Source organism: Chroicocephalus ridibundus, chromosome 10 (assembly GCF_963924245.1).
Source record: "Chroicocephalus ridibundus chromosome 10, bChrRid1.1, whole genome shotgun sequence".
Taxonomy (NCBI): Eukaryota; Metazoa; Chordata; class Aves; order Charadriiformes; family Laridae; genus Chroicocephalus; species Chroicocephalus ridibundus.
In genome coordinates, this window is record NC_086293.1 from 7,526,736 (window position 1) to 7,548,036 (window position 21,301).

At 44.5% G+C, this 21,301-nt stretch overlaps 2 protein-coding genes across 2 annotated transcripts in view; one reads left to right on the forward strand and one right to left on the reverse strand.

The window, feature by feature from the left end:
- Window positions 1-381: 381 nt before the first annotated feature.
- LOC134521731 (ubiquinol-cytochrome c reductase complex assembly factor 5) lies at window positions 382-2,949 on the reverse strand. Its single transcript, XM_063348566.1, has 3 exons — window positions 2,826-2,949; window positions 2,321-2,491; window positions 382-745 (listed from the first exon to the last, which is right to left on the reverse strand). Exons 2-3 carry the CDS (start codon window positions 2,469-2,471, stop codon window positions 678-680), a joined length of 219 nt encoding a protein of 72 aa, XP_063204636.1. The 5' UTR covers window positions 2,472-2,491; window positions 2,826-2,949; the 3' UTR covers window positions 382-677.
- A 168-nt stretch (window positions 2,950-3,117) lies between these two features.
- The window catches only part of NT5DC2 (5'-nucleotidase domain containing 2), a 28,670-nt gene continuing 10,486 nt past the window's right edge, over window positions 3,118-21,301 (forward strand). The window contains exons 1-6 of the mRNA XM_063348564.1: window positions 3,118-3,489; window positions 11,181-11,365; window positions 12,193-12,267; window positions 14,195-14,250; window positions 15,990-16,083; window positions 19,838-19,966. Of these exons, the coding sequence (XP_063204634.1) occupies window positions 3,222-3,489; window positions 11,181-11,365; window positions 12,193-12,267; window positions 14,195-14,250; window positions 15,990-16,083; window positions 19,838-19,966 (807 nt within the window). The 5' untranslated portion in view covers window positions 3,118-3,221. The remainder of the gene's footprint in view (window positions 3,490-11,180; window positions 11,366-12,192; window positions 12,268-14,194; window positions 14,251-15,989; window positions 16,084-19,837; window positions 19,967-21,301) is intronic.

Genomic DNA, 21,301 nt, shown 5'->3' on the forward strand with positions numbered 1-21,301 from the left:
ACGCTTTTGCCTGTTACCGGGTAAACGCATCAGACATTTTCCCCCAAAGCCCTCAGCTCAATTCAGTGTCAGAGTAGCAACGCTGGGCATTACAGCACTTGTAGGCAGCGGAGCCTGAATCACGGCTGACTTTCCAAACAGCGTGGGCTAAGTAAACACTGAGCAGTAAGTCTGTCCTCTTTGCATCCAGTTAAAACTACACCATATTGGAAAGAAAACAAACCAGATTCCAGAGCAGTTTCTATCAGCACAAAGGAAACTAACTGAAAATGACTATTTCCATTGTGCTGAGACACTATGTATGCAACATGTAACACTTCTTTCCCCTTGGTCTTGTCACAAGAATAGTGTCTCATCGAGCAAAGAAAAAGGGAGCCAGACTCTCTTTATTCAGTTTAGTTTATTTGATAGTACTAAACAAACATTAAATAAAAGGCAGAGGCCTAAACACAATGAACTTTTCACTATTGTATTTGACTTAAATACAAAATATTAAAGATATGAAGTACATGGAAGAATAAAACTGCCAAAACCATCTGAGAGCGTATTACACAAACTTGTGGAATGCAGTTCATATTGCAGAGGCAAATTCTTCCCCTACCATCAACGTGGCAGTAATGCTTCTTTGGTATTAAGAGAGTCGAAGCATTCAGGACGTTCCCCTTGAAATGTTTCAGCTAAAATTCATTTTTTTCCATCCTTGCCTCGTACTGTCTTTCAGATCGTTTCCTACGGTAAACATCATCTGCCAGAAAAAGATTTTTTTTATATTAGTGTTTTCCAAGTGCAAGATAGTATTAAATGTATGAAGCTTGTTATCTTTTTTTTAAAACTTGAATCCAATTTTCTCCTGCAGACACTGACTGACAGGCAACTGAAAATTCAAGCCAACACAAATCCTTATTACCACTTAAAAATAGCTCATGTTTTCCCTCCCATCCAGGCTAAAGTTCTTCCCATCAGTCCTGATGAGATGTTTTTACAGCAAAACTAAGTTTCCAGTGTGATACAGTCATTTCTTGTCTACTTTCCCATGAGGGTAATTAAAAACACAAATGCCCAAATTGGCTGAAGCCAATAGGAAGCAAAATTGCAGGCAAAAAGTCAATGCCTGAGGACTGCCAGCATAGCTTCAGTATTTTAGCTTTTTTTTTTAAAGAAACAAACCACAGGAATATAGCCACCTTTATAGTCCTAGTTGTTCTTCCTGCCTTCCCTGATCATCCCTAAATATCCACCACCAAATAAAATCTCTTGCAGACAAAAAAAAGAGGTTATTGGTCTTGTACATTATCACTTTTCATGGATTGTGGAGCAGTAATAAGGCTAAACTGCACAATTATTGTTACTGTAATATAGTATCCTTTAGGCATAGCAATTTTTATTTTTTTTTTTCAGGAAAACAAGGCTTGAGCTGAAATGTAATGACTGCTACAGAGATGTTGTTCTTTAGTTCCTAACCTGACTTTATTACTATGCCTCAGAAACATTAAACTGAAAAACCACAGCAAACCCATCTTCAGAAGCGAGCAAAGAAGCAATTTTATTTGCAGTGAGTTTGTCAGCTATGGAAATAGTATCAAGCTGGTTTATGCTGCAGGAGACTCAACTAGATTTCCCGTGAAAATGAGAATATTCTCATATAACGTGCAGTGGAGCTGATCCTTTTCCTGAAGCAGACAGAAATTTCTAGCAAGGTTTAGAATCATAGAATGCTTTGGGCTGGAAGGGACCTTAAAGATCAACTGGTTCCAACTCCCCTCCCATGGGCAGGGACACCTCCCACTAGACCAGGTTGCTCAAAGCCCCATCCAACCAGGCCTTGAACACCTCCAGGGGTGGTTTGTTAAAGGGAATGGCACAATTAAAACGAAATGCTTTAACTTCTAGAAACTAAATGCCATTAGCTAAGTTCTCACAACTCATTTTCATACTTCTTTTTCAATTAAAAAAGTCGTGTTTCAGATGAACCCACACCTACACTTGAATTCTGACAACCCTGGTGAGTCTTTTTCAATGTGAAAAAATCGAATTTAGTATTCTAATTCCGGGGGTTTTTGTTTGTGTCCAGTGTCTTCTGCTAGGGAGGCAGAAACTGGAGCATCACACCCTGCACTAAAGGGAGAAGCGTTTGACTTGCTGATTATCTTTAAATAATCCTCCGGGTGGGGACCCACCCCACCATCAGACCCACTTCTCGTTGTTAGAGGGAGCCGCCTCCGTCGTGTCCACCGCCAGCAGGCGCCGCGGCACCCGGGACCGGCTCAGGCCCGGGGCGGGCAGCGGTGACTCAGCGGGGAGCAGGCCTCCCCTCACTCACAGAAGGTCTCCTTGCCGATGCGGACGTTGATCATGAACCACTCCATCGCTCCCCCGAGGAGGAAGAAGAAGGGCAGGAACCTGTAAACGCCGAAGCGCCGCTTCCCAGGCACCAGCTGCAAGAGGCGCTTCACCCTCTTGCTCACCAGCATGACCGAGGCGGGAGCGGCGCCTTCACCAGTTCGCCGGTGAAAAAGAAAACAGGAGGAAGGGTGTGAGGGGCGGGATGGCACGCACAACGGCCCCCTGCGCCCCACGGTCAAGCCGCCGCCGGGAGGCCGAGCCCGCTGTGGGAAAGCCCCAGGCGCGGGGCCGCAGTCCCCCGTCTTCCCCGTTATGGTGGCGAGGGGGTGAGGTAAGAAGCGGGTCGCCCGGGCCCAGCTTCACCCCACCTTCCCGGCGGCCATGGCGGCCCCTCAGTCCCGCCGCCCCCTCCCCGGCGGGGGCGCGCGCAGCCAATCAGCGCCGCACCCAGGGCGCGCGACCCCGCTCCGCGCGCCCCTCACCTCTAGCGCGGGACCGCCGAGCCCCTACGAGCCGGCGAACGGAAGGACGTGGTCGGTGACCCCCGCGCGGGCCGACTCGGCTCGCCTGATTGGTCGAGGCGGGTTCGAGGGCGGGGCCGCGGTGAGGGACCACCCCTCCGCCCCCGACACCTCCTGAGGGGACGGAGCGCGCCCGGGCCCACACCGCCCCCCTCCCGTCGAGGCGTGGCCCGGCCCGGCCCCCTCGCACCGGGCGGCGGGGATTGGCCGCCCGGCGGGTGCTGCCGCGGGCCGGGGCCGGAGAAGCGGCGAGCGGCGAGCGGCGAGCGGCGAGCGGCGAGCGGCGAGCGGCGCGCGGAGCGGAGCCAGGCCCGGCTGTTCGCGGGCTGCCCCGAAGCTGCGGCGTCCGCCGGGACCATGGCGGCGCTGAGGAGAGGCAGCGGCGCGGCCCCCCGGCTCCTCGCCGTGGCCGTCTCCTGCCAGAGCTGCCGCCCTAAAGCAAGCCAGTGCCCCGGGGACAGCGGACACGGGCAGCTCAGGGACCACCAGCCGGCGGCCACCGGCAGAGCCCGGCGAGGCGCAGAGCCCGGCCCCGCCGCGGGCAGCCAGCCCCTCCCGGCCGAGGGAGCCGACACCAAGACCTACTTGTGGGCCAGGTACCATGAGATGAAGAAGCTGGTCTACGGTAAGGGCCGCCTCCGGGCGCTGGGACTGCCACGTCCTGCCGGGCTTGGGCTTTTTCCCTTTTTTTTTTTTTTTAAACTCCTTTTTTTCCCTCCTCTTTGCATCTTGATGCCTTTCCCTGCGCTGCAGAGCTGAGGATGTGCCCATTGCTGTGGCAGCTGCTGGGGTTAGAAGCCTTCTCCCTGGCAATGCCATCTGCACGTCTCCATCGCCCAGGGCCCTCGGAGATGCTTTTATTTCTATTATATTGAAATCTGGCCTTGGTCTTCCTCTCCCCATCCCGGGCTTCCCTCTGTCAACATCCCTCAGCTGGTCTCAGCATTTCGGGACACAGATTATGTGGGGATCTTCACAACTGGCCCCTCTAACATGGATATCCTCATGGTGAATGGTCTAAATGAAGGGCTTGTTGCATTTTTCTCTCTAATTTGCCATTGGTTGGCATACAGAAAGGTGGTTAGACGAGGGCAAATAGACAGTCTTGTTGACTGATGTGGTGAGGAGTCCAGTGTCCAACTTGTAACTCACCATTGGCACAAGGGTGAGTGTGGACAAGAGTGATGCTACAGCAGCTAGGATGTCTCCTGATCCTGAGATCAGTTTGCGTTACAGATGGGAAATGCCTTTTATGCATGTGTGCATGTTTTTGCTCATCTGGACAAGAAGTTACCTGGCTGTGTCAGGTATGTTGATGTCTTGCTAAGCGAGGAGAAGACTCATGCCACTCGCCAAATCTGTCCATGTGCAAAGCAGGATTGTGGTCTCTTCAGCAGCAGCAGATCTCTCTGTATTAAACTCGACTAAGAATGTGAAAGAATAGCTTTCATGGCATAAGGGCAGAGAACGTTTTCCTGCTGGTTTCTTGATTCTTGGAATGCTGAAAGTAAGCACTCTAGAGAGTAGGAAGTGTGACTTTGTGTCTGCTGTTAAATAGTTCTCCCTTAGCTTTTGTTTATCTAAGGTTTGGGAGGACAGCAGCCAGCCATAGGCATCTGGAAGAACCATCTCACTGTTCTGAGATTGGCAGGTTCTGTCATTCCTTCCTCCCCACCTTCCAGTACACAAGATTCGACATAAAATCTAAAGTCCTTCATGATGCACAAATGTAAAGGAATTGGCCTCTGATCTGTTGGATGCTCAGTCTGATGTGTTCCAGCTTTTGTGGGATGTGAGCTCCTTTGCCTGAGTTGCTGAAGGCAGTACAGGGTGCTGACAGAGGACTGTAGCTTCGTGTTAAGTCCCTGCTCAAAGACTGAGTTGTGGTTTTAGCTTCATGGCTTGAAAGACATTCCAACTTGCAAGACTTGTAAAGGTGTTTGGACTTTAATATCCTCCGTGGCATTTTTTTTCTTTTCCGTAATGTTGTTGAAAATGTAAATGATGATACGTTAATAGGCTGTGTCACAGTCTTGGGAAAATGCTTACTTTACACTGTGACAGGCTGAGAAGTTTGTATTCGCATAGTTACACTTGTTGGGATGCAAGAGATACAGTGGTTATTGGAGATGGAGAACTGATCAGCAGGACTAAATGCAAAATGAAGTTAGGTGAAGTAGCCCATGTGTTACAGAGCAGACTCTTTACAAACCTTCAGGTAACTATTAGACATGCTAAATAAGAAGGTTTGTTTAAAGAATATCTCCCCAAACCAAAATTTCAAGACTGTGCTGTTATTCAAGTCTTATCAAGAAAAGGCATAAACAAAGTTTGTCCAAGTGGATTTTAATTGTTGCTTTGGAGACTGAACTGAGTTGTGCAAACTGTGGCATCAGTCTGTTCCTTTGTTCCTGATTTCTAAGTCTGATGTAAAAATGAATGTCTGTGGTTGGATTATGGATTTGAAAATGTTGTCACATCTCAATACTCATCAATGTTGAGTTTGAGAAGACTCTTGTACTGCCACCTTCTCCCCCCTTCTCTGAAACTCCATCTTTTGTGTAGTCCTTTTTCCTATATTGTCAGTTATTCCTATTGGTTCTGAAGAGAGGTCTCTGCCAGGATAATTTATTATGTGTTTTCAAACCAGCTCTTGCTTAGGACCTGATTTATAAAGCATTGTTGCATTTTTGCATAGAGGGGATTCCAGTGATAAATACTGACCGAGTTGGACAGGGCAAGATGTGTAGGATGAGAGCTTCTGTGCCGTAAAGCTCAGTGGGTGGCCAGAGCCCAGGCCAGAAATTCTCAACTTCGTAAAAACACATCTGTGTTCTGCCAGGCTTGAGCAAGGTAATACAAAAAACATTTCATTACCTGTAAGAATTTCAGGCTACTACTTCCTCTTAATGTGGGTTATTTTTCCTCTGCCAAAAGGAAAAGTATAGTTGCATTTGTCAGAGTGGTGTGTTGAGCAAGACTTGCTGTATTTTGGTTTGATGCCATCTGAAGTGTCAAGGAAGGCCGATATGCTCTCTCAGTAGGCAATGTCTGAAGTCTTGCACTCTGGGAAACATCCAATCCTGAAACTCAATGGAACTGGCAAGCAAGTGAGGATTTGGCTGTAAATAAGTGTATATATGTTTTCCTAGATCTTTCAAACTTGTAAACATAGCTACAATAAATCAGCTTTCCTAAGAAACCTTTAAAATTACTGTTAACTTCTTGCCTCTGCATGACGAGCTTGAGCGTGGTTAAATGTGAGAACTACTGAGAGCAGAGAAAAGTTTGCAGATAACAAGAACGTGGTTGGGCATTGATAACACTGAGGATGTAGCTCAGAGGTAGTCCTTGCTCTTTTTAGTTTGTGTGGATCAAGAGATACCTTTGCATCTAAATAATGCAAGATGCAGTCAGTAACATGTGCCCATCGCGTTTGCAAATGGGAGAGAAGGCGACAGCCCTGTGTGATCATTGCATTGGCAATTCCAGTGTGGTGCACAGGTGTTTTTTGCAACCCAGCACATTTTGATGCTGCTTGTGTCACTAATCTCAAGCAGGCACAAGGATTTAAGGGCTTCGTTCTTGCCAAACCAGGAAATGAGTCTAGTGCTATGATAATAAATGCCCTGCAAATTGCTTATGGAGTGTGCACGTTTCACGAGTTGTGGCATGTACAGATTGAGCTGGGACTGAAAATGACAATTAGCAGCCAGAACTGGAAGTGTGACCAGTTATGTTAACTTCCAAATTCTGCTTTCCTAAATATAAAGGTTTTTTCTTGTAAAGAGCTGTTGTACCAGAATTTGTCTAGTGCCTTTGTGTATTTAAAAAAAGTTATTTTGGAATGAAATGGTATTTTTTAACTTTGGTTTGTGTTGATTTCATTGGTGAGAAGTCCCAAAATATTGAGGCATAACGGCATAAATTCAAGACTATGTTCCAGAGCAATTTTCAGCACTCTTTTGACATGGTTCCTCTGTCATTTAATGCTCTTTAAGTAATATTTCCCCCTCCTTACCATCGTGTTAGAGGCATCTGCTTTGGCTTGTTAGAGTGCTTTGCAAGAATTGCTGTGAAATGGTACACAACAACACTTTAAAGGGTTAAAGAGGTACTTGGAAGGGAGGAAAAACTGGCAGTTTGTCTTTAGAAAGCAAGTCAGTGTGAGCAAAGGGAACTTTTTTATTCATGAAGAACATGTAGGATGGTGGCCATCTGCTTTTCAGTATCGCTCTTTTCCTCGCTAGTCTTACAAAGAAGTTAGGACAGATGTCTGCTGTATTGGACGTCTGGGAGTACAAAATGCGTGAGAGATGGGTGGATGGGTGTGAGCTGCCTTTTTTATGTATTATTCTTCACTAACATGCTGGATATGAGGTTGAGAGAAAAGGAGCATTTCCTGCCTGATGCTGTTGGTACCCCCCCGGAGCTCAGAAAAGCACGAACGTGCTTGGCACCTCCTGACCGGAGCATTTTTCACATCAGAAGGGGCCATATGGTGTCTTGGCATCTCTAACCATTGCTTGCAGTTAATTACCTGCTTTTGTTTCCATCTCTGCTGTCCTGTCAGGGATTGAGTGTTATTGCTTTCTAACAATGTGGGCTATTGCCTGGGAAGAGGCACTTGTGCCTTCATGAAGATATTCCGATTTAAGCAGCTGTTCAGGGCCTCATAGTAGTAAAATGAAGGAGATGATGTGTGTTTACCTTGCATTTACACCCAGGTCTAAAAAATGCGTGAGATCAAACATGCTTTCTTGTGGTCTGCCTTTGTTGCTGAGTTTCATCATGTGCCATGGATATGCAGACACTTCCCTTAAAACCATCAGAGTTGCAAACCTGAGCAAATTGTGCAAGTATGCAGATTCCAGGGGTTTGTATCTATTGCAAGAGCTGTTTTTTCCCCACTGTCCTCAAATGTACGCATGCCAGTTCTCCCTTAGATCATACTTCCTGGGTGAAGTGCTGAGTAGACAGTGACTAACTGTGATACTGTCTCCCTTTCCAGTTAGGACCCAGATGGAAAGATTAGTTGGGGTTATCATTCATTTTAAGTAACCAAAACTGGTTTTTGCCTTTTTTTTTTGTTTGGTTTGTTTTTTTTCTTTCTGTAATTTATCATATTTGTCCTGCAGTCTATTTTGGTGTTTTGGCAGAGAAAAAGCAAAAGCTATCATTCCTGAAAAATGGCATCATCATGGGCTTCTGGAGGGTGTCATCTGTTTGTTTTGATTCGACGATTGCCATGCAAACTGAGGCACGCATCCCTGGCAGATTACATGCTGAATGCCAGCAGAGCAGTAGCATTCAGCGCCCAAGTCCGCAGCCCAGAACTTAATTAAGCACTCAGAATTTGTAACCACCCAGGTGATTATCTTTAAAGAAAAACCAAACCAAACCAAAACAAAAAACAAGCCAACAGAGAAAAGCAAATCAACCAACCAAACAAAACCCCAAACTTCTTGAAACCTGGCTCGCTAAGCCAGGCATGTTTGGGCTGTCATGTTGAAACTGATCTCATGTGTGCTCCCAGCTTCTGTCTCCTCCCTGATGTAGTTTGGACCTGCAGAGAGACTGAACATAAAGAGGAGAATGACACTGACCACTCTATTGAGGATGCTGCAAACGGACATTTACCCTGAGCCAAACACACAGCAAGAGTCTGAACTGAAACCCAGAGCTTTTTTCCTTCTCTCTAAGAGATCAGTGACTTCGGAACTACTGTAAATTTAGGATGGAGGATGATGGCGTGGAAAGCAAGCTGCTGCAAGTTTGGTTCGGTGATGTGATAGGACACATAGCACGTAGACGTGTGGTGCTCCGGGAAGTGTGCATAGGGAACACGTTATGTGTGAGGCAACGGTGATAAAGCAATTTGGCTCGTGTGTGCATCTTTCTTTGGCCCTTATGGGGTAAGAGACAACATGCTGTGTAAGTTAGTGACGAAATATCTGAGTAGGCTAAAATGAGCTGGGCAGGAGGCTGTCAGAGGACAGCAGAGAAGCTCTGTATGACTGAGGCTGGCAGGGAGGAGTATGACTTCATCCAGTGGATCTAAATATGTTTCATAAATCACACTGTGCAGCACAGTTACTGCTTATGCTTCTGATCACAGATAAGACTCGCTTCATGTGCTTGGAAAATCTCAGACTACCCTTTACTTGTTACAAAATCATACTGCTCCCTTAGCTTTTCCTGCTTGTGTTTTTGCAAAAATTGTGGCTGGCATATGTTGTTGAATCTAGATGAGTCTCCTGTCTTCTGTGAAAGGAGAGATGGGGTTCAGGCAATGGTATTTTGTGCTGCTCTCAGACTATCAAAATGTGTTTTTGTAAATCTTTTAGCAAATGGTGAATGTTGGAAGACCTTGGCCTCTCTGTAGGGATACGGTAGCAGCAAGTGGGGCGCATTTGTCATTAAAAAAAATAAAAGAAGTGCTTTCATTAGGAGAGGAAAGCACTGCATATTTGCACTGTGATGTGACTAGGGTTGTGTCATTTTCCTTGTGAGGAAGAAAAATAACACCCCGCAAATCCCAGTGTATGCTTAGAAAAAGATCTTCCCACAACTTGTCTGGAGTTGGGGACAGGAAGTGGAGCTCTGTTTGTTCATGGTGCAGAGAGCATTTATGTTAAGATGATGAAAGTTGTGATCGTCTGAATCCTATTTACATTTCCCGTCTTCTAAAATCCCAGTGGAAAGTACTCTTATTGCATCCACCCTCTTCAGCCTCTTCCAGGAACTTTGCCACCAGCAGAGTCGCTGAAAGAGGGCTCTTGTTCTTGCTGGGTAGCCAGTAATTCAGCCCTCCTACCTTAAAATACAGCTTTCTTTTCTAGTAATTCCTCTCTAGCTGATCTGGTGAAATGCGTTTGAAGGCCAAAGGAAAGTGAGTTAGGAGAGATGGATGGATATGGTTTTTAATGTGTCTCTTCCCTGAAAAATAAATGTCACCTCTTTGGATTAGCGCTCGCAAATGTACTTTGGACTTTTACCTAAATTCTGTAATTATTCCAGACAAAGTCTTTATTTGGAATGGCTGGTATCTCTTTCTAATAATATTCTTTTTGTTCTAGATTCAGATGAAACTTGGTTTTATAGCAAGGAAGCACTAAAGAACTGGCACAGGGGTTCTTGCTAAAAGCCAAAAGTTAAGGTAGGAAGGGAAAAAAAAATCCTACCCGCTGATGCTGTGTAGGATCTCAAAAATATCTGCACTTTTCCTATCATTAAAAGAGAAAATTACCCATCTTCAAGGGGGGAGGAAATGTCTCTTTCCCCTCTCTGCCCCCCAGTGTGGATATGACTAGGCAACCTACTACAGGGAACTATTTTTACTGCTCTTTCTCATCTTGCAATGGACAGATCTCATAGAGCGGGAAGCCTGGGGAGGCTGTGTTCCTGTCTCTCCCATTGTAGTGCGGCTAAAAGCTCTCTGCTCTCCAGATGAGCTCTGAAAAAGGATACACAGGTAGTTCAGCTGCTATGTCACTTAACCCCCATTTTCCCAGTGGTCTGGGGAGCAAAGTGTTATTCACAAGCATCTTGCACAGTAACCCTGTTTTGAAGTGAAAAACCACAGACAAGGACTGAGCTGTTTCCACAGCTGTTTATCAGAGGAAACCAGATAACTTGTTGCTCTCTGCATTAAGTGCTGCAACAGCAGAGGTTAATGTGTTACTTTTTTTTTACATTTTGTTGGTCTTTGTACAAAACCTTGTTTTATCCTGCCTATTAATAATAATAATAAAAAAGCCCTAATGGTACCTGCAGGATTGGTCTGTGAAGTCTGGCTGCTTCTGTGAGAAAAAAAATGCCAAAACGCAAACCTCAAAGTTTCTAATTTCAAGTAATCTAGATTTCTCAGAGAGAAGAGTTAGCCTGTTTGTCTTGCTCAAGTTTTAAGTGAGGGGCACATGTTTTTCTGGTGATATAGTGCAGGTACCTTTTGTGTTGGTAAGCCTGCTGAAAATGCAGCTGCTGTGAGCTAGAAATTTGACACTTCAAAATCTCTGGTCTGCTTTGTTTCATGCAGGCCAGAGACCCGAGGACATTGTTTTGGGGCTTCCTGACACAAAAGGTCAGTCTTACTGTGGAAGTGGTTAGCATCATCACCAGATGCAGCCAGAGGTTTCACAGTGTGTTTTTTCACAGGGAGGATTATTTGAGTGGGTTAACAGCCTTCGACAGCAGCACTATGCTCCGTTGCTGCTGCTGTGTGGTACTTCCAGCTGCTGTCAGGCCTAGAACAAAAAGTTGAAATTTCAGTGATCGTCTCATTTTCTCTAACCTCTCCCCTTTCCCTTCTCTTAGATCTTCTTCCACCAGGAGTCTGCAATCTCCTCAACCCAGCTGCTATCTACGCTAACAACGAGATCAGTCTGGGAGATGTTGAGATATATGGCTTTGACTACGATTACACATTAGCACAGTATTCTAATTTGCTACACTCTATGATTTTCAACACTGCCAGAGACATCCTAATAGAGCAATTCAAGGTAATGATGTGCTAAGAATTTCCAGTCAATTAAGTTTACTGCTGTCTTGGTGACATCCCAGACGTGCTTTCAAAGTGCCGCATTGTGCATGTGTCAATTAATTGTTTTATTGAGATAAATTTAATGTTTCACAATCTTTGATTGCAGAGAGTTTTGTCTGTACATGGAATTAATTTCCTTTGAGACAATTTACCATGCTCTACATTCCTGAGGTTTTATAAATATGGAGCGAGAACCTTAGTCTAGAAGGGTCTGGTCTGTTTTACCTAACTATGGAAGTAATGCCTACAGAATTGGCAACCAGAATGCTGGTTGGAGGTACAGGTGGTGGATAAACATGAACTGTGGGCTAACACTGAAGCCATACAGGACTTGACATGTGCAAGTCAATGTGGATGATGCTGTAGAGCATGTCCAGTAATGGACACCCTGTTTGCAATAGGTGACTGGTCTGTGCATTTTTTTCTCATCACGTCTTTCTTTTTAGAGGGGCTCTGCAGTGCCATTGCTTTGCCAAATATATGCATTGAATGGAATTTACTAGAAGTGTCCTCACTGCCTGACTGAATCTGTTACATTTTCACTAGTGTCCCTTACCTGAGAGAAACTAGTTTTGGGGATCCTGATCCTTTATGTCTGTCTCCATTCATCCACTTGCTTTGTTGAAGGTGCATAATGAAGTGCACCTGTTCCTTGGTCAGTTTGTATCTGGGGTGAGACAACTAGTAGGACTAAGACAGCTCAGCAGGTGAAATAGTTTTGTTGAAATAATTTTGTTGATAACCCAGTGCTTATGCTTCTAACGATGTCGCTGTCTGTCTTCCCAGTATCCAGAAGGGCTTGGGAAGTATGACTACATTCCAGGGTTTGCCATACGTGGACTTCACTATGATGTACAAAAGGTAAGCTGTACAAAGTTCAGTCTCCTGGGCTTTGTCTTCCATTGCATTATGTTTTTAGTGGAAATACTTTCTGTCATTTCTTACAATATCTATCACTAAACTGTCAGTGAAATATGTGGTCCCAGTGGCTGTGCTTTTCATTTCGTGGGTTCTTCTTGCTTATAAATCTTCCAATGGAAAGATGTCTTTTGTGTTTGCAAAGCCTGTAGCAGAATGGGACCTCTGGTAAACATCCTTGCCAATTTAAAAGTCAGTTAATTCTAAGCTAATTAATAGAAAACTCAGCTTGTTTGTGTGATCATTTCTGTCTTTCAGGAAATTTAAACAACAAACTTCAATCCTGCATCTACAAGTGCTTGCCTGGAGCAGAAGCATTATGTCTTACTCTAATAATAGAAATGACTTGTCAGGAGAATGCTTTAGGAAGCCTTCCCCACCCCCCACCCCGAATAATAGGACTGCCTGGAAAAAGATCCAAGCTACTTGAGATGCATGCTTCTTAGGAGCACAGGCAAGCAAAGCGCAAGCATTAGCTTTAACCCTTTTCAGTGCTTTGGACTGATTCCCATGAAGCCTGATTCCCAGTGATGTAATGCTGGCTGCCGCAGCCAGGCAGTCAGGTGGGAGCACAGCAGAGAATGTTGCTTCACTGTAGTAGCTTCTCTTATGTTGAGCTTTGAGCAAATTCAGGGAAGCAGGCAGTACAGGCTGGAGTGTGTGTGCTGTTCTCCAGCAGTGGGGGGAAAAAAAAAAAGAATGAAGAAAAAAAACTATATAGAGTTTTCCCGTGTCTTTTGTCCTAACTGAGGTGACAGCATGTCAGCAGACCTCTCATGCCTCTAACTTCACAAAGTAAGAAATAGATCTGTGAGAAACTGAAGTTTTTTTCTTTGTTTAAATCTCTGGCTGATATATCAGAGGAACACAGAGGTGACTAGCCTAGCCTAGCAAAGTGCCCTGTGAGTGAGTAGGTGGTGAGAACTCTCTTTTCTCAGGATCAGAGTTTGCAAAACACATGAAAAACTGGGTTGTGCCTGTCCAAGTAAATCTTTCAGCATATTTGTCTGCACTCCTCACAAATTAGTGGGAGGTCTGCCCACTGATACGGTATCATGATAAAAGAAGGTGCCTGAAGGTTGTGAATGCTCTGTGAAATCAATTACCTTGTGCTGTGGTAGAAGCAGCACAAATAGTTTGATGCCGTGTCCCTGCTCGAGTTGCAGTGCGATGTGGATTTAGCGTGAGGTTGCTCTCTGTGCCCTGAGAACTTGTGCTACGGCTTCAGAATGATGGATGGGGGAGACGGGATGACTCACGAATAGAGGAGCCTGCTACAAAAAATGCAAAGAAATCTCTAATGTTACCAGCCTGGTGTGCTCATGAACTTCTTTGCTTAAATGTCTGTTGGGGAGAGGGAGAAATGATGGAGGGGAGAGTTCTTGTGTAAAGAAAATGACTGGGCGCAGCTGCGCTCTAAACCAAAACTTGCCCACTTAGTTCTGCTTAAGATAAATGTGATAAGAAATAGATCTCTTGCGCACACAAAGCTCCTTTGGAATGTGTGTGCTTTTGGATGGGAGATAAGAAGAGCCTATCTGACTCACAGAAGCGTTGTTCTCTCCATTTTTCAACTTCATCCCTGTTCACAAACTTTGGAGTGTAACAGACAGTGGTATTTCGGCCATGGAAAGATGGTCTTTTGCCAGAGAGGAAAAAAAAAAAGTCACAGTATGAATAAGTGTGTGTAAAAGTGGCTGGGGAGTAGAGTGCAGCTCAAAGTACATACAAGTGGGATGTTTGTTTTATTTTTCTAAAAAATATTTTTATTTTATTTTTCTAAATGTCATTTGTGTGGTACTTGAAACTTAAATAAGGTTTCAGTGTAAACCTACCCACTCTAACAGTAAATATCTATGCCTTATCACAGAGTCTTCTGATGAAGATCGATGCTTTCCATTATGTCCAGCTGGGGACGGCATATAGGTCTGTCAGTTCTGAAAATAATTTTCTAAATGCCCATATATGCAAATGTGGATTAATAAATCTGAATGTACGTTCATGGCATTTATTTTTTTTTTCTGAGCAGAGCACAGTCTTGTCTGGCTTATCCTGTTTGCACTTGTTTCAAATGCTTACCTGGCATATAACTGCAGGGAGTTATTGTTCTCAAGCGTTTCAAGCCAAGCGTGGGTGGGAAAGACCTGGAGCTTTTTGTAATGGTTAATGGCACATCTGGTCACGTACTCTGTGTGATGTCTAAGCTGCAGCTACAGCATATCTGGGTTAATGTCTGTGAGTAAACAGTGCAACTGGGAAAGGACTCCTCTGTATGTGGTCCGCATACAGGCCTGTCTTCTCCAGGCAGGAGTGGATCCCAGCAGTGGTCTGCTGCACCTCGTCACAAAGCTGAGGAGAGTGGTCTGAATGTGCAAATAAAATCTTAAAGTAGTGCTGACATGTCAATAAAGTAATGATGCCTCAGAATCTGGTCTCTGTTTAAGGCCTAGTTTGTCCTGGTTTTCCTTCTCTTTTTTTGTTCTCCAAGGAAAACTGGGTGTGCTTTGGAATAAGTGGCTGAAAGAGTGCGGAGCAAACTTTTCTCCAAAAATTTGTGAGGCTAAAGACTGGGAGAAAACACTGCCCCAAAGTGGAGCGGTGTTGGTGTCTAAGAAGTAGTAATTCATAGTTATTGGTAGAAAAGCTCCTGTAGATCTGTGTTGTATTTCCTGAGCATGGAAGCCAATGTTTTTGTTTTTTTCATGAACTGTGCCCTTTTGCTGTTAAGCTTCAGTTACAGTAAACACTCTAAGAATATTAAAAAGGGAGTTTCATAATCAGAGAGAAATGTCTGCTTTGAGTGCTAGCTTTTTGGGGGTGGGGTGGGAAGGAGAGGTAAGTACTGCCCCATATTTCTCTCCAGCTTCACAAAGAGATTTTTAGCTAAAGTGCATTTAAACTTTTTTCCCCTTTGTAACTGTCCTTCTTGAAGCATCTTTTTCCTAAACTGTCCTTTGCTTTTGAGCACAACTGAGGCAACTTTCAGCTTCTCAGAGGCTGTACCATGCTTGAATAGGAAAGAAGAAAGGGAAAGTTGCTGACTGCTTGAGTAAACAGCCATCAAAAATTGTGCAAGAAGCAATACCTGCAGCAGTCAGATAACCTGATGTTAACAAACAGTACAGCTTATAGCCATACTTGTGATTATGGTGTTTTTGGGAAAAACAGAGATCTTTGTTGAATGGTTTTAGGGAAGAACTTGTTTTGCTTAGGAAATCTGAATAGGAAAGCTCTTTTCCTACACCTTTGCATTTCAAGGTAGATATACCTCGTGGAAGCAACCTCTCCAAACCTACAGTTACCCAGTGCTGCCAAAGTCAGGTCGTGGGGCAGATTTGGTGGGGCAGTCCCGTTAGCAGATTGACAGCCTTCAGAGAGAAGCCACTGGCTGAACTCTCTGTTGGACTGTGGATAAAACCCCTCAATTAACTTGAAGGAGCGAGCAAGGTATCTGAAGAATGTCTCGGGAAAGATTTTATGTGAATCTTAAGAAACCATGGGGCTGTCAGGCTCCTCTGGCTGTCTCCTTTGTGCAAGAGAAATTCGTGAGTTTTACGTGAGTTTTAGAAAGGAGCCTTTTTGTTCCATTTTTTCTTTCTCTGTAGTTGGTAGCTTTGTGCAGACTGATGATTATTGACAAACTATTTCTGTTGTTTTGTGTCTAGAGGGCTCAAACCAGTGCCTGATGAAGAGGTAATTGAACTCTATGGTGGTACGCAGCACATCCCCTTGTACCAGATGAGTGACTTCTATGGCAAGGTATTGTAAGCCCTTTACTGCTATGTTGCGGCAGCTCTTTAACAACTAGGAAAACACAGTGAATTGTACGAGCATGTAAATGACTCCAGCCTCCCTTGGACTCCAAAAGGCTCAGTCCCTAGTGAGCTGCAGTGTGTGTTTTTGTTCTAGTGAGAATTTGCCCCAGAGGTTATTTAGCAGTTTAGCATGTGAAAGCCATCTGCAAAGCGTTCCTAAACCCCAGGGCTATTGGCCTAGAGCTGAACGGCTCTGGAGACTGATAGAGAGATGTCCCTAGCTTTTTCCTTGGCCAAATCTAGCTCTCAAGCTACCAGGCCAGCCTGCTGTGATGGTGTTTACAGTGAGTTGTGTGGGAGGGGTTATGTATGTGTAGCAGCAGGGTGCTTGCAGTGCCTTTCTCTCTTTTGTTTTGGGTAGGGTTTTTTGCCTTCCTGAATGGGATCCCTCTCTATACCTCTTCAGACCTACTCAGTGGATATTATTCATAGGGTTGGTATCCATGAGTGTTGGGGTGGGTTTTTTTTAGGCGGAAAATCTTACTGTCACAGTAAAGGACTGAAATTCTGTCTGTAGGAGCTGTAGAAATCCTTTGGCTGCCTAAACTAGAGGAAGTTAGGAGAGATTTTTCTCCTTTAGTGTCTAGTGTGGTGCAGTGGGCAAGCGGGGCCATTCACATCCCTTTCCCCCCAGAACTGCTTTGTTTCTTGCCCTTTGTTAGTTCAGTTGCCTTAGGGGAAACTGGAGGGAGAAGGGCAGGCTTCCTCTGGTAATACCCCTTTGAGTTTGCTGTGTGAAGTCTCCAGCAAGGTCACTTTTTGATTTCTCACTCTCTCTCTTGGGAACAATTAATCTGAGTGGTTGCTTTCTGGATAAGCATATATTCTGTTTATAGCTCAATGTTGTTTCCAGCTTTGAAATAGGATGTTTCTGTTTAGAATTTGATATCTGTCTGTAAACTGCACTCGATTAGCCTCCGGCTGTGCAACTCTCCTCTCTCCTGGCAAACTTGGAGATGATTTCACTTTTCTTTTTAAATAATTGTAAACACGAAATTTGCTTTGAGTTGTTGCCTTTTGTAGGATCAGGTGCTCGTGCTAAGTGGCCTTTCTGTGCTGCTTTGTACCTACCGGGTGTTTTCTTCTTTCCTCTAGTTAGTATTGAAAAATTTGGTATAAGCTTTGGCCACAGAAGTAGGGATAGCAGCTTATTCTTTGTGAAGAGGTGAATCTCCTCTCCTAATAATGTAACGAACTCCAAAAGCTAATAGGTGAATCCCAAAGAGAGCAAAAGTAAATACAATTATATAACAACAACTAAGGACATTTGCATTCGGCAATGTCTGCTCATCCTGTGCCACTAAGACAGCATCTGGGAAAGCATCTGGGCTAAGACGACTGCTGGCATGAGCAGGTACAGTGCAATTGGCGTGGAGTGAGGCTTTAGCAGGGATCTTAGATCTTGTCTGCCTTAATCTGCCGTGCTGATGTTGCTATCCATATGGGTAACAGGAACGTCTGCCAGGTCAGTGATTCCAGGCGACAAGGTGTAAGACAAGTGGGACTGATATAGGTGAAGTGTGTAAATATTTTCCCTTAAGGGTTTTCTTGATCCTCTGTTGGCAGCAAAGTGCAGACAGCTACGGGCATCCCAGCACCTGCAGTAGGTAGGCACAGATCTTGCCCTGGGTTAGATAATGCAGCCAGTGTGGCTTTCACTGGCAGAACTAGCGATGGCCTGTAGTGAAGGTGGAGAACTCGTGGGTGTTGGGGAGAAAAAATATGTAGCATTCTAAAACGATGGTCTGGTTTTCATCCTGACTTGTGTCACTATGTCTGCTCTAAGGAAGCCAAGGCCATTCACTAAAAGGAACTTGGGGAGGCTGTATTTGCCTTGTAGGATAATAATGCAAGGCACAAAAATGAAATCGGAGTTGACAAGGTAAATCTTTGCTGTTAACATTGAACATTTAACTGTCTTCTCTATACTTAAGGTCTTGAAAGGTGGGACAGGTCATTGCTCTGCTGTGCTCTGCTAAATCCCATACGTAGTGATTTCAGTAGGAACTGCCTGTCTGTGTCCCTCTTGCTTTTTTCCCAGAATCCCTGAACAGGAAAAAAAAGGAAATTTTGGGTTTGCTAGTGGGAGAAATGTTCCCTTAGCAACCACACATCAAAATGGACAAGTCTGTTGAAAGTATTCAGTGAGTATCACTAAGCAGCACCACCGTGTGTGGTATGTGTCCCAAACCAGAGGGTGTCCTATGTGTTCTCTTCTGCTGTAGATCAAGTCGTCCTATGCTGGATGATGGGGGGAAATTGTATAACTCTCAGCACAGTCACCTAGCTTTCAATTGCAGCACTTTTTGGTAATAGACCTCAGACAAGATGCTGTTTGTTATTCCTTTGCCCTTTTTGTATCATCTTTCTTGACCTCAATTTGTGTTGCCCCAATATTGCCTATAGATAGTGCTGCAAAGAGTGCTAGTCTCTTGTTCTACCCTTACTAGACCAGACTAAACGGGAGATGTTACTGTTGTTACATCCTGACACGACAGGAGCACATGTTTGTCATTAGGCAGCATGTGCCCTCTGTCAGCATCCACCATGTGTATCTTCTGTGATCTTTTGGATGCTGCTTTCATGTCTGTCTTTCACATAGCTATAATAAATGCCTTCTGATGTGGACCAGTATTACCCTAGAGAGCTGCAACTTTGCAGCTGTCAGTCACGGATTGCTCAAAGCTCACATGCACAGGCATGATGTGACTGAATTGCCAGGGTACCTCTGGTGACTGGGTTCACTGAGAGGTCTATGCACTTCCCAAATTGCTTTCCACATACAAGACTTTAGTAACTGTCCCCTTGGCTGATCTGGCCCTTCAGCGATGAAAGATGAAAAAATTTATTCCAGCTTCAGCTTACCAGTGAGACTCACCATAGTCCTCTGCACAGGTGGTACATACTGAACAAACAAGATTTATTTTACTGGAAGGCCTGCCTGGAGCCAAAGTAGGCTGTTGACCTGCTGATAGGTTTGTGATTGATAGGCAAAAAAATAGCAAATATATGGGAGAACTGCAACCTTGACTAATGCAAGGTTGGGATTTAATTGTCCATTTCTGGTTGACTGCTGGGTGGGCTGAAGTTCTTCTTCTTTGTGCCCACTCTGGGTTTGCCGTAGTGACCTAAGGGTAGACAGGCGTTGGCGAAGTGCTTGTTGCAGTAATTTTTGCATTGCTGTGTGAAACCTCACTGGAATGTTGTCAGAGCAGCTTTGGTGCTCATGTGTCCAGTGTCACAGCCTGGTTTAGACGAGCAATGGGGCACCTCCAGCAAGGGCCAGAGCTGCTTCTCTAGTAGAGCATTGTCTATTGGCACCTGTGGTAATGTCAAGAGGCCAGGTGGGAAGCAGAGGGCATAGGATTGAAATAAAAGTTAGTGTCCGGGACTGACTTCCCGCTTTCCTCCACCTTCACCCCATGGTGTTAATGATGCTGGGTTTGTTTAATGATTTCTGTGAAGGAGAAGCCTCTCTCTTGTCAAGTGTTAATGCATTAGGTTAGTGTTTTGGTTGAGGAGAGGGCTATTTTCTGAGTGGCTAGGACTTTCCACATTAGTGTTTTTCTTTTTGTTAGCCTGAAATGTCTTCCAGATGGTACTGGGTGATAAGAGTTTATTTGTTGCCTTTACTTTTTTTTTTTTTAAAGAAGTATTTTTTTTTGTTTAATGTATCTCCTTAATTTTTTACTTTCCAGGGTCCATCACTTAAGCAGTTTATGGATATTTTTTCTCTCCCTGAAATGACGCTGCTCTCTTCAGTCATTGATTACTTCATAACTCATGGCATTGAGTTTGACCAGGTGCATCTTTACAAGGATATATCTGTAAGTAAAATGTCTACTGTCCCATAGCTCATACCACGTCAGAGTTGTGAACTCCTTGGCTTGTTAGCACTGGTGAGCTCTGCAGTACCCAAACCTAAGGGGTGTTAGTGAGTAGCCTAATATGACAACACTGTTGCCCCTTTAGATTAAAGTGTTACCAGGGAATATTCAAAGCTGTGTTTTCAGAACAGGCAGGAGTGCCTAGGCTAGTCAGGTTGAAGGTCCTTCTCTGGGAAATATGTCACACAGCTTGTGTAAACACTTTTAAGCTCTATCTTTTCCTGTTAATATCTCATTTTTCAAAGAGGCATTTGACCGTATACCGGTTTGCTTTATACAGCAATTGTTGTGAAACACTTGCCCTTGCCTGCTCTGAGAATCTACCCCGTCCCTTTGCAGCTGCAGAATAGTCTGATCCTTTTGGGGTGTTTTCCAGTGAGTGACAGTCGCTTTTAAGAGCTAGTTACTCTAAGGTGCTAACTGTGCTCTCCAGCTTCACTCCTGGTATTTGAAAGGGCTGTGTGGGATTATCGGCATTGTTCGAGGGTACTGTTTGACTTCTTAGTTAATGTTGTAGGCAAGATGTAAGTGATTGAGATTGTCTTCTGTTGACAGACAATGCACATTCCTTGATAGGCAAGTCGTATTGAATGCTTTTTCCATGGAGAGGGGTTTTTGATTTGTACCTTGTTGCAATCTCATGCTCATCCACCGGTAGCAGCCCATACATACACTGTTCAGGCTTCTAGTGAGGGAAATGGAGCTCCACATCTGTGCTGCTGTGATAAGGATCCACCCTGACAGCTTTGCTACAGCCAAGGATTACAGCTTACATTCTGACCTTCTGTCAGTGCTTGATAAGAGCATGTTAGCCAGTTTCCCACAAGACCTTAATATGTTTCTAGGGTGTTTGTTGTTGTAGCTGTTTTCACTCTTGGGCTGGGGAAAACGGGAAGAAGGGGATACAGCTGACTCCTGAGGCCTTTTGTCAAGAGTGTCTTCTGAACCTTCTTTTGAGGTCAAAATGGATGGGTTCCTTATAGAAATCTTGAGAGCAGGTGGATGGTTGCCACAGCCTAAGACATACTCAATGGAGGGCAAATGGTGTGCTTAAAACCCAAAACTCCTGAGTGCTAATCCTGGCATTTGTCTTCACATCCTTTTGCTGAGGGATGTAGTCATTTCTGAGGAGTGCCTGAGATAGACAGAGAAGAGAGCTCCAACAGAAAAATTTGTGCCAATGCCTGAAATCTACACTGAAAAGTTGGGGACTGTCCTGTGCTCTCACCAGCAGAGTTCTTGATTTTGCTCTGTATGATGAGGATAAACATTTTT